This window comes from Pongo pygmaeus, chromosome 18 (genome assembly GCF_028885625.2).
Source record: "Pongo pygmaeus isolate AG05252 chromosome 18, NHGRI_mPonPyg2-v2.0_pri, whole genome shotgun sequence".
In the NCBI taxonomy this organism is placed as follows: Eukaryota; Metazoa; Chordata; class Mammalia; order Primates; family Hominidae; genus Pongo; species Pongo pygmaeus.
In genome coordinates, this window is record NC_072391.2 from 1744992 (window position 1) to 1760044 (window position 15053).

At 52.6% G+C, this 15053-nt stretch overlaps 1 protein-coding gene across 14 annotated transcripts in view; it reads left to right on the forward strand.

The window, feature by feature from the left end:
• The first annotated feature begins 110 nt into the window (after positions 1-110).
• CRAMP1 (cramped chromatin regulator homolog 1) overlaps positions 111-15053 on the forward strand; it is a 65388-nt gene continuing 50445 nt past the window's right edge. For 6 of the 14 annotated variants that reach the window (XM_063654841.1, XM_063654842.1, XM_063654847.1 and 3 more), the window contains exons 1-3: positions 1126-1241; positions 2389-2735; positions 13714-13916. In XM_063654841.1, the coding sequence (XP_063510911.1) occupies positions 1207-1241; positions 2389-2735; positions 13714-13916 (585 nt within the window). In that variant the 5' untranslated portion in view covers positions 1126-1206. Of the gene's footprint in view, positions 417-1124; positions 1242-1813; positions 1832-1901; positions 1988-2388; positions 2736-4804; positions 5212-13713; positions 13917-15053 lie in introns of those variants that run through there. The other 8 variants (XM_063654843.1, XM_063654845.1, XM_063654850.1 and 5 more) reach the window with 5 other exon arrangements.

A 15053-nucleotide genomic window follows, 5' to 3' on the forward strand; every position in this document is an offset into this window, starting at 1 on the left:
ATGGGAGCGCCGTTTTGGGGAGACGCGCCCGAAGAAACATTGGGGGTGCTCGCCCCCGCGTTCGTCGCCCCGCCCCGCGCGCCCGCGCTCCCCGGCCCCGCCCCCGCGCGCCGTCCGTGCGGTCCCCACCGGCCGCCGTAGCCGGAACTGCCGCTGAGGGCGGCGGGCCGGCTTCGCTAGGCTGAGCGGCGGCAGTATCTGCGCCCGCAGCCCCCTCAGCCGCGCGCCGGCCCGCGGAGGGGACGTGCCGGGGGTAGCGCCGCTCGACCAGTCGCTTCCGAGGCGGACCACCAGCCCGGCGTCGCGGCCTCCCTGCAGCCGGCGCTCGGGGGCCGGGGCTGCCCGGCCCGGCTGGTTCTGCGGGCACCCGGGGAGGCCCCGGGAAGCCAGGCTGCCGCCCGGCGTTGATGAAAAAGGTGACCAAAGCTGGGCGCTGGGGCTGTCATGGCGAGGCCCGGCCGGGGGGTCCTGTCGGGCGGTGCGGGAGAGCGCGGGGGGGCGTCGCTTCCACAGCGCCCGGTACAGCCAGAACTGGCCTGAGGGCGAGGAGGCTTCCGCATCCCGAGACGCGAGCCGGTGCGGAGCGGGACGGGGCTGGAGGAGACTGCGCCTCCGAGAACGGTCCAGTCTCGTTGGAGGTTCTCGCGAAAAGAAGGCCATCCCCCTGCTTGTTGGCCCTTAGGGTGAAGTCGGGACGGCGTCGGTCCTTTCAGTGGCGAAAAGCGCTTCCCCGTGCTCGGTCGGCGTCTTGGGTGTGGAGCCCGGCGAGCGGGCGAGTTCACTCTGGTGGCCGAGTTTGTTTTGCTTGGGTCCCGGGTGGCCTGCGGGCGGACAGGTCCCTGGGCAGCGGGGTTCTCAGTCCGAGACGAGGTCTTTGGGGGTTTGGGTTTCTTGAGTAGAAAGAGGTGGGTTGAGGAGGAAGAATGGCAAGTCCTGCCACGAAATCCCTTAAGTTGGGGTGTTTGTCGTGGGTGGTTTTGTTCTTTGGCAGAGTTTTTTAAAACTAGCGTGGACTCAAGAGATTCCCTAGACCCATTCCGACAGGAGAAAACGGCCACGGATCCTTGTGTGATCTGCACCTCAGGGTGGGGGCATCATTGCGACTTTGAAGCCATTTCCCGATCTCTCGGAAAGAGGTCCTCGCCCGCGTCCCTGTATTTCGTGATTGGTGTTGGTGCCTCGATCTTGTGTTCCTTTGAAGTGGAAATGCCCCCGTTCTCAACAGTTGTGTTGAACGCAGGGTCAGTATCTGCTGAGGAATCTAATCTTCAGCGTTTTTGCTTCCTCACACGTGCCCGTCCCGGACTGTTTCTAGGCTGAAGCTCTTGGTGTGTACCTGATTCTCTGAGTTTAGTTTTGAGTGGCTCTGCTTTCTGGGCTGCAGCATTTTTAGTCACTGCACTTTGTTGTTGACATTTTACAGGGCAGTGGGTAGCAAAGTTGATGCAATTATTTTATTAATTGTTGCCAAGAGTTTTAACACCATTGTCTTCTACCGCTTCTTGCACTTGGACCCGGACATAACTGGGCTGTCACTTTCCCGGGTGGTTCCAACCTGTTCCATGCAACAGGCTCCTTTGTTGCAAAAGCATTTTTAACTGGTAAATCCTCGCAGCAGCTCACATTTCCCACCCTGGGAAGAAGATTCCCAGAGACCAGGAGCTGATTATTCTTTATGTGTGTTTTAAAATAAGCAGGCGGGCCGGCGGCATTGGGCCACCATGGAGTTCCCCGTGCGGGCAGGCGAGCCCGCGCTTCTCCCGTCCCGGGGTGGATCCGGCCTCCTCTGCCCTCCTCCAGGGCCAACTCTGGGGGCCGGCGCGCGGGGCAGGTGCGCGGGGCCCGGGAGCCCCGCGCCTTTCGGGGGGCGGGGAGGGGGTGGGACGAGGGGCTAGGGCTGGGGCTGCGGCCCGGCCGGCCGAGGCGGCGCAGGGAGCGAGGCTGGCGCGCAGGGCCAGGGCCAGGCCATGAGCCGCGGCCCCGCCGGGTAGGTGGCTGTGGGCGGGGCGGCCGCCCGGACCCGCAACCGTGCCCAGACCCGCGCCCGCGCCGGGATTCCCATAGACCCCGGGGCCGGGGCCGGGGCCGGGCAGGGTCCGCCGAGCTGTCGCGCCCTCCCGCCGGCGTCCTGGGCGTCTGGACGCGGGCCTCGGCCAGGGGGCGTCCGGGGAGGCCCGGGAGGGTCCCGGGCCGGTGGGCAGGGCCGGGGGCGGCGGCGTGGGGGCGGCAGGGGCCGCGGCGGGCTCGGGCGGGCTCGGGCGGGCCGGGCCGAGCCGCCGAGAGGGGATTTGGAACAAACAACGGCGGCCATGTTGAGAGCGCGTCGGGGCCGCTAAACTTCCCGGCCTGCGCCCGCCTCACCGGCCGCCTCCCCTCTCCCGGCCGCAGGATGACAGTGAAGTTGGGCGACGGCGGCAGCGGGGACGACGGGCTCAAGAAGCTGGGCAAGCGGGCGGCCGATGAGGAGTCCTTGGAAGGAGAAGGGGCCGGCGGCGCAGACGCGGCCGAGGAGAGCAGCGGCACAAAGAGGGACGAGAAGACCCCCCGGGCCGGCGCCGACGGCGCCCCCGCGCCCCCCGGCGCGCCGCAGGCGCCGTCCCCGCCGCAGGGCAGCCCCCAGGACCAGCACCACTTCCTCCGGTCCAGCGTGCGGCCGCAGAGCAAGAGGCCCAGGAAGGACCCTCCGAGCGCTGTGGGGAGCGGCAACGCCGGTGGCTCGGGGCCCCGCGGAAAAGGTAGGGCGGCCCGTCCCCTTGGGAGACCCCAGCCCCTCTCCGGGATGTGCCGCAGGGGAGAGGAACCCCTCGCCCCAGCCGGGCTCCACCCTAGCTCACCCATCCCGCGGCCTGCACTGAGGCCCTCACTTTGGGGGGCACTTATCGGGCATGTGTCCCCTCTCTTCTTCGAAGAGGCTGCGACTTTCTATATTTAAACTCTTTGAAGAGGCAGTGAATATCCTTTTTTTGGGGAAGTCGAAGAGATCACTTAAAGCCGTTTCCTTTCCAAGGGATCACTGATGGTTTTCTGTTTCAAACAGCGGACAATAGTTGGGAAAGGGGAAGAGAAAAAAATACCTGCTGTATCTCTTTCCCAGACATCAGGTGGTGGAAATGCACCAAAGGAGCAGGCTTTTGAAACTCATTGGGGGAAGATGGGTAAGAAGCGGAGAAAGGATCCTTGGGGTCTGACTTGGACTCATTGTCCTCTCCTTCAAGTGCTCCCGGCTTGAGAGTAGGAAGGGCATAGAGATGGGGCCCTTTGAGTTGCAACTGGGGTTTACTTCTGTGCCAAAGAAAGGAAAGAGTGGTGAAAACGATTGACATGAACAAGCAACAGCTAGTAGTGTTCGCCCTTGTATTCTGAGGTGATGGAGAATGTTGCTGCTTAGCTGGGATCTCTTACCAAGATAGTAAGAAAACGGCATATTAGTTTCTCCATGTGCCAGTGCTTCATTGTTGTCTGCTTTTATTTCTATTTCAGCCTTGTGCTTTTCCTTACACAGGTGAATGATTCTTTGATTCTTTTTGTTTCCGACCACGTTTGCAACACTTTGTATAAATAGCAAATACAACATCAGCTTCCAGTGAGTTTCACGTGAAAAAAAAATCTTTCACTTCCTTCCTTGGGAAATGCTCATTTAAATTTAGTGAATGGTCCTGGTAGTTTTGAAAAGGAAATATATTACGAACTAATGGAGAACCTGCTTTGGAGATCTGTGCCAAATGTGTTCCATTGAGCCCACTTCTCCTGCCACATTCTCAACCAAAGAAGGCTGGCCTCCGGAATCATAGCCTTACTCATTGGTAAAGAATTCTGATATAAGTATGCTTATTTAAAGATGTAAATATTAGGTAACTTAGCATGTTTCAGAATTTAAAACTTGCCTCATATGATTTTATTTTGATGTGAAAGTTGCTGATCGATTTGGAAAACATGAGTGGCTTTGCTTGTTACTAGTTTTTTATTGCTAGTTACAGGTATGTCTAAGCTCATATAAGCTCCATGGTTCCTTCAAAGGTTTGTTGTTCATGGTTCAGAAGCCCTGGACCTCGAGTCCAGCCGGCATTCGTCCCCCATGTCCCTGGCCCCTTCACCCTCTTGAAGATGCTTTTCTGTCGGGTGTCCTCACCTGTGAGGCAAGGAATGAGAGCAGCTACTTCACCCCCTTGAAGTGCGGCTGCTTAAAGGAAATAGTGCGTTGGTGTGAAAGCACTCTGAGACGTGTACGTGGCTACTTGTATGTATGAGTGAAGTGCTGCTGAGACGTTAGTGATCAGGTCGATTTTTGGCAGTTGGGATGAGGGGAGGCTTGCTTTTGTTTGTATAGTTGAGAGTGGCTTGCTAAGGTGCAGAAGGTTTCCTGAGCTTGGCTCACACTCAGGTTGCTGGCACTTCTTTCTCTGCTTCTTGTCCCATTGTGTGGCTTGGAGGAGCGTGGGACTTTTCATTATGTTTTAATATTAATAAAATGCAAATTAGAATTTGTGTTTCTCATGACATATCCATTATCCCACTTTAGCAAGCAAATATATCTTTTTTTTTTTTGAGACCGAGTCTCACTCTGTCACCCAGGCTGGAGTGCAGTGGTGCGATCTCAGCTCATTGCCAGCTCCGCCTTCCGGGTTCACACCGTTCTCTTGCCTCAGCCTCCCAAGTAGCTGGGACTACAGGCGCCCGCCACCACACCCAGCTAATTTTTTTTTTTTCGTATTTTTAGTTGAGACGGGGTTTCACCATGTTAGCCAGGATGGTCTCAATCTCCTGACCTTGTGATCTGCCCGCCTCAGCCTCCCAAAGTGCTGGGATTACAGGCATGAGCCACCGCACCTGGCCACAAGCAAATATACCTTTAAGCAAATAATAAGCTAAGCTGTAATGGTGGCTTTTAGGAGAGGAGTAGGAAGTGGGTCTCCTTTGCATCACAGAACTTCTCGGCCACTGTCTGCCTCGGAGCTTTCCGGGAAGGAAGGCTGCCTGTCTGCTGCTCTCTGCTTTCAGGTTCCTCGATGCCTTGGGAGGCACTTCACTGTGCCCAGGACATCCTCTGACACCAGTCTTTGGAGAGACCTCTGCTCAGTCGTTGCTTCCATTACCCGTCAGAAAAGAAGGCCAGGTGGTGGCAGTTGCCCCGCAACAGTCTTTAGCTCACCTTCGAGAATGATGCTCAGGGGAGAATCCTCTTACATTCCGGAGAAATCTGCATCTGGAGTGGTGAGCATCTGTCAGGGAGGAAACGATCAATACTTCATGTTTCATTTTTTCACTTGGAAATGATGTAACTTCGATTATGCCTAAGGAATACATAGCTCAATCACTGGCAGTTCCTTTGGTTGATTACTTACTGCCCTGGCCAATTTCAATCTCAGTGGGCCTGAGACTCTTACAGTGAATTTGGAAGAAAGGACTTGTGGAGAAAAGGAAAGTCTCTTTGTTTGGCTTTTCTGCATGCAAGTGTGTTTTCTTTCTCTGAAGAAGAGACTCTTTTATTGACTTCAGTGAAAAATGCTTTTTTTTCTAGTGCAATTTCAAATTTAAATCTTCTTGCATTGATAAAGGGATGGTATGGTAGCTGGGATTTAGTGCCTGTGTGCCAGGCATCTTGCATCTCTGTAATTTTGCTTTTAAATGAGTGCAGAACCTGAAGTAGATTGTTTAAGTCACATGCTCAACCTAAACAGAAGGTAAGCTGCAGACCAGAAATCCCAAAACAGACATTCCTGCAGCTCTACTATACCACCCATGTGACCCTGGGACGCACTGGAGATTTCCGCTTAGAGCCGCAGAAACCATCTGAAAGACATCGGTCAGGAGACAGAGTCCTGATACCTTTCCCTATTTGGCCAGTTCATGATCCAGCTAGCCCTGGGCAAACTAGTCCATCTTTTGGATAAAATAAACACCTGCCTCAGAATCGCTTGAACCCGGGAGGCGGAGGTTGCAGTGAGCCGAGATTGCGCCATTGCACTCCAGCCTGGGCAACAAGGATGAGACTCCGTCTCTAAATAAATAAATAAATATAAAAATAAACACCTGCTTTAAGCCACAAGGTGTTTAACAGGCACCTGGTGTTTCTGCTATGAAAAATGCATGCAGCTTCAAGATTACAGGATTGCAGGAGGAGGCTGCACAGGCTGGCGGGGTGGGGGGCCTACCTGTGGGGTGAGTAGAAGTCCAGGAATGCTGGTGCTCTGCTGGGGCAGATGGGATGAGAGAACACTGGGGGTAGGGACAGAGAGCCTCTGCTTATTTTGGTCCCCCTCACTCACCCTGAAGAACTTCAGTTCCATCAAGGATGGGGAAATGCACTATCTCCAGAATAGGGTAATGTAGTCTGAAGTGACGGTCGTTTGTGTGTAGGAATTGGTAAACGACTGTGCACAATTTACTCTTTATATTTTGTATAATCTGTGGATTGTTTGTAGTTTCTAGATGTTTCAAAAAGATGTCTCATAAAAGATTGTACCTGTAGTCCCAGCTATTCAGGAGGCTGAGGTGGGAGGATCACCTGAGGCTGCTAGTTGGAGGCTGCAGTGAGCTGTGGACATTGCACTCCAGCCTGGGTGACACAGCAAGACCCTGTTTCAAAAACAAAACAAAACTAAAAAAGATAAAAATAGGTAAGGCAAAATTTGAACATTGGTTTGAAGGCTGAGCTGCTTTTCAAATACCTGTATACTTTTGGTATTAAAACTAGTTTCTGTGGTGTCTGTTGTTGTGAAGTTGTCTAATGAGGTAGACTTTGCGATTTTCATTTTTGTATCTTGTTTTGGTTTATGTAAGGATATAACGGAGATGATTCCAGATAGCAAAGTCAGAAATGTGAAAATGAACATCGTTGTACAAAGTGGTGTGTAGAAGCTCTTTGTCACACAAGTAACAACGGCGGGGTTTTGTTTTTTGTTTTTGTTTTGTTTTTGAGACGGAGTCTCATTCTGTCTCCTGGGCTTGAGTGCAGTGGTGCGATCTCAACTCACTGCAATCTCCGCCTCCCAGGTTCAAGCAATTCTCCTGTCTCAGCCTCCTGAGGAGCTGGGACTACAGGTGCACGCTGCTACGCCCGGCTAATTTTTTTTATTTTAGTAGAGACGGGGTTTCACCGTGTGGCCCAGGCTGGTCTCGAACTCCTGAGCTCAGGCGATCCGCCCGCCTCGGCCTCCCAAAGTGCTAGGATTTCAGGCGTGAGCCACTGCGCCCGGCACAACAGCATTTTTAACACTAAAGAACCACATTAGAAACACTGAAAAAAGGAGACATTTCCAGGAGTTTGTAGTTTAGGTGGGATATCTTGCAATACCTACAGGATACAATTAGAAAATCTGCTGGTAGTTGATGAAGAGGGCATATGCTTTCATACACAGTGGAGTTCTAGTTGTATTTCTCTCAAATATTTGTAGGAGGGGAAAGGGAGAATCTTCAAGAGAGACAGCGCTGGTCAGAGCATGCAGGAGGACGCTGAGTCTTGCAGGCACTGAGGGTGAGAGTCCCAGCAGAGAAGGGGACAGTATGAGTGACTCCCAGAGGGTGTCTTGGAGACCATTAGGTTTCAGGTCAGCTTCAGAACCTGGAAGAGGACATCTCAGAGTCTGGCGACCCTGACCAGGGTTCTTGCAGGCACGCCTGGAGTGTGGACTGGATCTTTAGATTGATGGGACGATGCGAGGTCAGGAGGGGTCCCCGTTTGCTCACTGACTGCCTGTCGTATACGATGGAGCGACAGCACTGCGTGTGCATGACGATGGGGCTGGGTAGGGGAGGCTCAGGACTCACCTGAGGTGACACCTTGCCTGCGACTTGGCTTGCTTGAAGGATCCCCCCATGTGACCTTAGAGATGGTGTCCACAAAGCCCTCAACCACAACTCCGGCTCCAAGACCTGAGCTGCCGGCACCAGCATCTGATGCGATGTCCTGTGTTAGGAGAGGCACGGAATGCCTCAGGAGACTTGGAGGTGGACGCGTTGGACCTCTGCAGTTTCTGCACCATCCTTGGCCTCCTCGGAAGGGTCCCTGCTCTCTTATGCTGCAGACGTAGGCCATGAGGACGTTTCCCTGTGCTGGGGTTGGGGCACGGTCAAGTCTGGAGATGGCCTTCCACGAGCGGGTGTTGCCAGTGTCTTTCTAGCTGAGAAATGAGTGAAGCATGGGGGAGACGGGTGTGTTCACTGCAGTCCTCTCACCTCCAGACCAGACACTGACTCCCTTGCAGTTAGTTGGTCTTCTGTCACTCTTGATTTTACTATTCCTAACCCTCGGAAGGAAGTTCACCAAACCGCAGAAAGAGTGCTCCAGGACAGTGAATTGATGTTAGAGACAATGACAGCGTGTCACCGGGCTTCTGCGTCTGACCTCTGACGTCCAGACAGACGTCTTCCAAAGGCCCAGCTCTGGCTGTCTATTAGCCACGTGCCTTTGGGCGAGTCATTTAACTTCTCACCTTTCCCAGGCTGAGGGAGGGACTTTGAGGTTGGTGTCCCCCACCACGACCCTGATCCTCCAGCTCTGTGACAGGACAGTGTGCGCTGCTTGGCTTTCAGAGCTGTTCTGACGGCACGGCACGGGAAACGCCTGGGTTTGGAGTGAGAAGGTTGCGTGATTCTTGCTGCCTGGTGACTTTGGGGCTTTTAAAGCCTCAGTTTCCCCCATTTCATTTGTTTTTTTTACATGACATAATGCTATTAATAACTTCTGAAAGTTTCCCCATTTCTAAAATGGAGATAACTACCCATTGCGAGGACAAGAAGAAGCAGGGCATTTGAATGCATTTTAAAGGTGCCATTTAAATACCGGTTCTGTTACTTCCAGGCCTGCTGGGCACTGAGCAGCTGTGTGGCTTTGTGGGTGGCCTACTCAGCCCGTGCCTCAGCTTCCCCAGTTGAAAGATAGGGATACTTTTTCTTCTTAAGGTGATATGAAGGGGTGCAGGTGGTGGCATTCCAAGCCAACCCAGGATGTGATGAGGAAGAGGACGTGTTGCAAAGAGTAGGTGGTAGGGCCCGTCTGGAGCTAGATAGAGGCACCAGCAGCTGGGAGGGTGCGCTGGGGCCACATGGCTGTGCCCTCACTGCACTCTCTGCACAGCAGGCTGTGGCAGGTGCTAGGGGTTTGGGAGACCCGAGAAGAGGCTGTTGAAATTGTCTTACTTGGGCGGCACAGAGCTGGCTTGGGAAACACGCGGTGCGGATGGGAAGGGGAAAGCAGGTGGCAGTGTGGCCTCTGGAGAACTGTGGCACTGACGCGGGCTAAGCAGGAAGGCGGATTCCGTTTGGGAGGACCTGGGTCCCAGCAGCCTGGGGTGTGCTGTCTGGGGCTGCCGAGGGGCAGAGGGAGCTTGGGGAGACCCTTTATCTAGGCTCCATGGGACCCTGTGCTGTCACTGAGCACTTGCCGTGTGTGAGGTCTGGGACCAGGCTTGAGTGTGGGGAAGTTCCACACCGTTCTTGCTTTCAAAGAGCGCACTGTTGGCGATCCTGCTTTTGCATCCCACTTCCCTGCAGGCTTCTCGATGGTTCTCCTCATTGTGCAGACCACGCTCAGCCTCTGTGGTCTCAGCAACAGTCACAGATGGACCTGGCTTTGGCCTTCTGCTTTTCGCTGGGTGTCCTGCACCCAGAGAAGCCCACCTAGTTTTGTTTACATCATATCTTTCCGTCTCTTGCCTTTCTCCTCCCATTTTTCTTGTTGCTTCTCTGTCTTCCCCTTCAGTCATCACCTTCTGTTTTCATCTGAATTTCTCTGAGCTGAGTCAGGTGGCCTCGCCCAGGCTGTCATCATTGTATTCTACCAGGTGTCTCTGGTCCCACTTTCTATTTTCATTTCTCTTGAGCTGTACTCAGTGAGCCAAGGTCAAGCAGTGAAGCCACTTCTGCATCTGAAATTTAAGGGGTGAACCAGAGGCCACCTTCAGTTTCTGCTCTGAAGTTTGTGATTCTTTTTTAAAAAGCATTCCAAGTTTAGGCTGGGCGCAGTGGCCCACGCCTGTAACCCTAGCACTTTGGGAGGCTGAGGCGGGTGGATTATCTGAGTTCAGGAGCTCGTGACCAGCCTAAGCAACACGGTGAAACCTCGTCTCTACTAAAGTACAAAAAAATTAGCCAGTGTGGTGGTGTGCACCCATAATCCCAGCTACTTGAGAGGCTAAGGTGCCAGAATTGACTGCCCGGGAGGCAGAGGTTGCAGTAAGCCAAGATTGCACCACTGCACTCCAGCCTGGGTGACAGAGCAAGACTCCTTATACAACAACAACCAAAAAAGCATTCCAAGTCTAGAATAATGGGCACCAAATATTAGAAAAGGTTACTTGGGGTGATTTGCTTTCTTGTCTGTTTTTTGGGGTTTTTTGTCTGTTTTGTTTTGTAGAGACAAGGTCTCCCTGTGTGGCCCAGGCTGGTCTTGAACTCATGGGCTCAAACAGCCTTCCTGCCTCAGCCACCGAGGTAGCTGGGACTGCAGGTGTGTGCCACCACGCCCAGCAGTCTACTTTTTTTTTTTTTTTTTTTTTTTTGAGACAGTCTCTCACTCTGTCACCCAGGCTGGAGTGCAGTGGCTAGATCTCGGCTTACTGCAACCTCTGCCTCCCGATTTCAAGTGATTCTTCTGTCTCAGCGTCCGGAGTAGCTGGGACTACAGGTGCACGCCACCACACAGGGCTAATTTTGTATATTTAGTGGAGACAGGGTTTCACCACATTGGCCAGACTGATCTCGAATTCCTGACCTCAAGAGGTCCACCTGCCTCGGCCTCCGAAAGTAGCTGGGATTACAGGCGACCACCACCATGCCCGGTTAATTTTTGTATTTTTAGTAGAGACAGGGTTTCACCATGTTGTTCAGGCTTGTCTTGAACTCCCAACCTCAGGGCTGCCTTCTTTTCTGAATGTTCATCTTGCTTTACTTTCCTCTACTGAGGATGTGTCATTTTTAAAACATCAGAAGGAAAGGATGAGCCCCTCACACCAGCCTCGGGCTGCTGGGAGGTGGCCTGCTCCTCTGAGGAGTGAGTGCCGCTTCACTAGCCTCATCAGAGCTGCCTTTACTGTTGTGCCGCCTTTTCACATCTCCTATATGCCTTTGCCTCCTCTCCACCTCTGAGAGCCCGTCCAGCTCAGACACTCCATTCTGTTGGCCTTTACTGTTTCACTCTCCTTGTCTTGGATCACCAGTGCTGTGATCCAGTAAGATTTAGCAAGACATCTGGATTATGGAATTTTAGGAAATTTGTGTCTGTTACTTTTTCAAATATACCTAATGCCAACATGGGCTAGCAAAAATAAACCTGATATGTAACGGCAGGGCTGGTTAGCAAGTTGTGGTCTTGGAAGATGATAGTTTAGCGAGTGTTTCTTAGGAACCTGAAAATGGCTCTGAAAGCCTTTGTTGTGGGTGGTACAGAGGTGGACAGGCAGTCCTTGCTGAAGTGACTCCACGTGAGGAATCCAGGCTCCTAGTGAGCCAGAGTGCCCTGTATTGAAAAGTTATGTTTCAAATAGCATCTGTACCTGTCCATCATCTGCGGAAGCACCAGGTTCTGGGGAAGCACCTGGTTGATTAAGTCCAGGTTTGGTGAGGAATGGGCAGGGCCAGATAACATGTCAGGCGTTTGATTAGCCTGGTTTGTAGCACAGAGCATATGCATACCTGAGTTTTGTTTCAGTTGTCTATGCAGGATGGGAATGGAGCAGCCGGAAAGCAGCCTGGGTGGGACACGCTTGGAACTCATTGTTTATTCCATGCCAGTGTGTTTCGGGCTGTGAGTGCTGGACATTCAGGTGCAGCACCGTCTGGTAGCTCTCTCTGCAATGATGGCCGCATGTGGACATTGACTACCAGAAATGGGGCTGGCGTGACTGAGAGGCTGAGTTTTTTTTTTCTTTTTTAAGTTCTTTTTTTTTTTTTAAGCCTGAGTCTCATCTGTTGCCCAGACTGGTGTGCAATGGCACGATCTCTGCTCACTGCAACCTCCACCTCCAAATTTGGAGACAGACCCCCACCGGGTGAGGCCCTGAGCCTCCAGCCTACATGTGGCTGCCCAGGCAGGGCCCTTCTTCGTCGATGAAGAAGCAGATCTGGATGGAAAAGCCTGTGATTATCTCATTAGGAAAGCATTTTTACAATAATCTACATTTGCTTGGCTTTTGCCTTTTTTTTTTTTTTTTTTTTTTTTTTGAGACAGGGTCTCGCTCTGCCATCTAGGCTGGAGTGCAGTGGTGCGATCTCAGCTCACTGCAACCTCCACTACCTGAGTTCAAGCAGTTCTCCTGCCTCAGCCTCCCAAGTAGCTAGGACTACAGGTGCACGCCACCACACCTGGCTAATTTTTTTTTTTTTTTTTTTTTTTTAGATGCAGTCTTGCTCTGTAGCCAGGCTGGAGTGCAGTGGCGCGATCTCGGCTCACTGCAACTACTGCCTCCCAGGTTCAAACGATACTCCTGCCTCAGCCTCCCGAGTAGCTGGGACTACAGGCGTGTGCCGCCATGCCCAGCTAATATTTTTTGTGTTTTTAGTAGAGACGGGGTTTCACCATGTTGGCCAAGATGGTCTCGATCTCTTGACCTCGTGATCCGCCCACCTCAGCCTTCCACAATGCTGGGATGACAGGCGTGAGCCACTGCACCTGGCCATGCCTGGCTAATTTTTATATTTTTAGTGGAGATGGGGTTTCATCATGTTGCACATGCTGGTCTCGAACTTTTGGCCTCAAGTGATCCACCCGCCTCGGCCTCCCAAAGTGCTGGGTCTACAGGAGTGAGCCACCACACCTAGCCGGCTTTTGATTTTTAAAGCATTTTTGTTTCAGAGTTTGAAGGTTTCCCAGCTTTTTATGGTTCTGCAGTTCCATAAAAAGAGAACCCTGGTTATCACAGGGATATGCTGACAGTTCCCGCTCCCTCTGCGAGGAGGAACTGAAATGGGTGGGAGGAGTGTGTTAGGCCATGAAAAGTTTTTCTCTGTGGTCTTTTGACTCCTGCCACATCTCTGCCCCCGGTCTCGGAGGAGCCTGGCCGGGGTTCTCGGTCCACAGCTGGGGAATGAAGCCTCCTCGGAGTCGTCTTGGGCTTTTCCCTCCTTGCCTGGTCTCAGAGGACTTGGCATGAGATTGGGAACTGATGCTATAATAGGATTTGCAAGGTTATCAGGTCATTCTCAGAACACTACGTTTTGTTGGTGGACATTGATTGAAGGTAAGGAGTTTTAAGACTAAAGTTTCTTAGGCATTGGACGGTTCGTATTCTGAAGCACTGATTTTATCTAAAAGAAGGTGGTGTTTTACACATTTAAATGTTTTCTTGAGTTTGAATCTCAACCTACTTATATGAAAAGATGGTAAGAATATTTCAGCCAAAAACCTGATTTACAAAAGAAACACACATGAAATGTGACGTGAGGCTTCATTTTGCAGAGGGAAGGGATCTCTGTCTCCGTTGTGGACAGGGCATCTTAGGCTGCAGCGTCGTTGTGCTGTTACATGGTTCCACATAAAATCTTGCTCCTTTTCTAACTGTAAAAACATTTGAGGGTCATTTGGCCAGGTAAAGATCCTGGCAGTCCTGAGCAGCCTTGCTGGCGCCGTGGGTCCTGGGTGCTGCCTACCAGCATCCTCGGTTGAGGAGTGTGGAGTGGGACCTCAGGGCAGTGGGCCCTTCGCTCCCTCCGGCCCTCTACCCTGCCCAGCCCGCCAGCTTTCTGGAACAGATCACTGTACGGTGCTTTCTCTCCAAGGAGCTGAAGGTGGTGGATCATCGTCTGGAAATGTGTCTGGGGTTGCCGCTGCTGCCGCTGCTGCCCCTGCAGGGGGCTCGCGCTCCTCCTCCAGGAACTTAGGGTCTTCTGGTGGCGAGAAGGAAGAAGGCAAAAAGGTCCGGCGGCAGTGGGAGTCGTGGAGCACAGAGGACAAGAACACCTTCTTCGAGGGGCTGTATGAGGTGAGTAGGCTGTGGAGGCACGGCCAGGCAGCCTGGGTGTCCCTCTCGGAGCCCTGCCCTCCACTCCCCGTGCTTCCCCTCTGCTGTTAGATTCTAGAACGCAGGTTCCTGGGCGACCCCCGCAGTGGCCGAGGCTGATGTGGGCTCCAGGCCTTGCCCACTGACCTTGGCTGTTTTATTTCCTCATTGAGATTTTAGAAGCTGTTACTGGTGAGGTGTCTGTGAGGAGGTGTTTTTCTGTGTTTCCTTCATTTCCTTTTGGATAGTCTCACCCCTTGTCTCTCAAAGATGTTCTTGACTGAAGGCCCTCTTGTCTCAGGGGCTTCCTTTAGTGCTGAGCGGGCTGATTTAGGAGGGATGGCCTCTTGAGGGGAGGCACAAGGGGGTGCTTGCCTCGGGGGTCAGTGTAGCTGAGAAACCTCACGAGATGTTGCCACTGACTTGGGACAAAATGGAAAGTCCTAAAAATAGAGAGAAGCCACTCCCTGACCCCACCACCCAGTGAATGCTCGTGCTCCCTGCTGGCCAGTTTCCCCTGCATTGTTGTTTCCTAAATCCTTGTGATTATTGTGAGCATACTTTTTAATTAACATTGCTTGCATTTTTCATAGTGTTTCATAGTTCTTTTGCTCTGTATTTTTTTTAACGCCTGTAAATATTCTCCTTTCCTGTGTGCTTACTGTGTGCTTTTGTAAAAACATCGTATTGGAGCACAGCCATGGCCAGGGTCGATGTACTGTCTGCGGCTGATGCCACTGCAGTGGCAGAGTTGAAGAGCTGCACCAGGCAGGGTGGTCCTCAAGGCCCTGGCCAGCCACTGCTCTGCTTGGCCATTCCTGTGTGGTTAAGGATGGCTGAGATCATTCCAGATTCTGTTGTTGTAAGTAATGCTGTGGTGAACATCAGTGTGCACGCTTCATACTTTAGACTGCTTCTTTGGCATACGGTATTAGAAGTAGGTTCGTGATCAGTGAGCCTTGTTCTTTTTTTTTTGGAGATGGAATCTCACTTTGTCGCCCAGGCTGGAGCGCAGTGGTACAGTCTTGCAATCTGGGCTCACTGCAACCTCCGCCTCCTGGGTTCAAGCAATTCTCGTGCCTCAGCCTCCTGAGTAGCTGGGACTACAGGCACACGCCA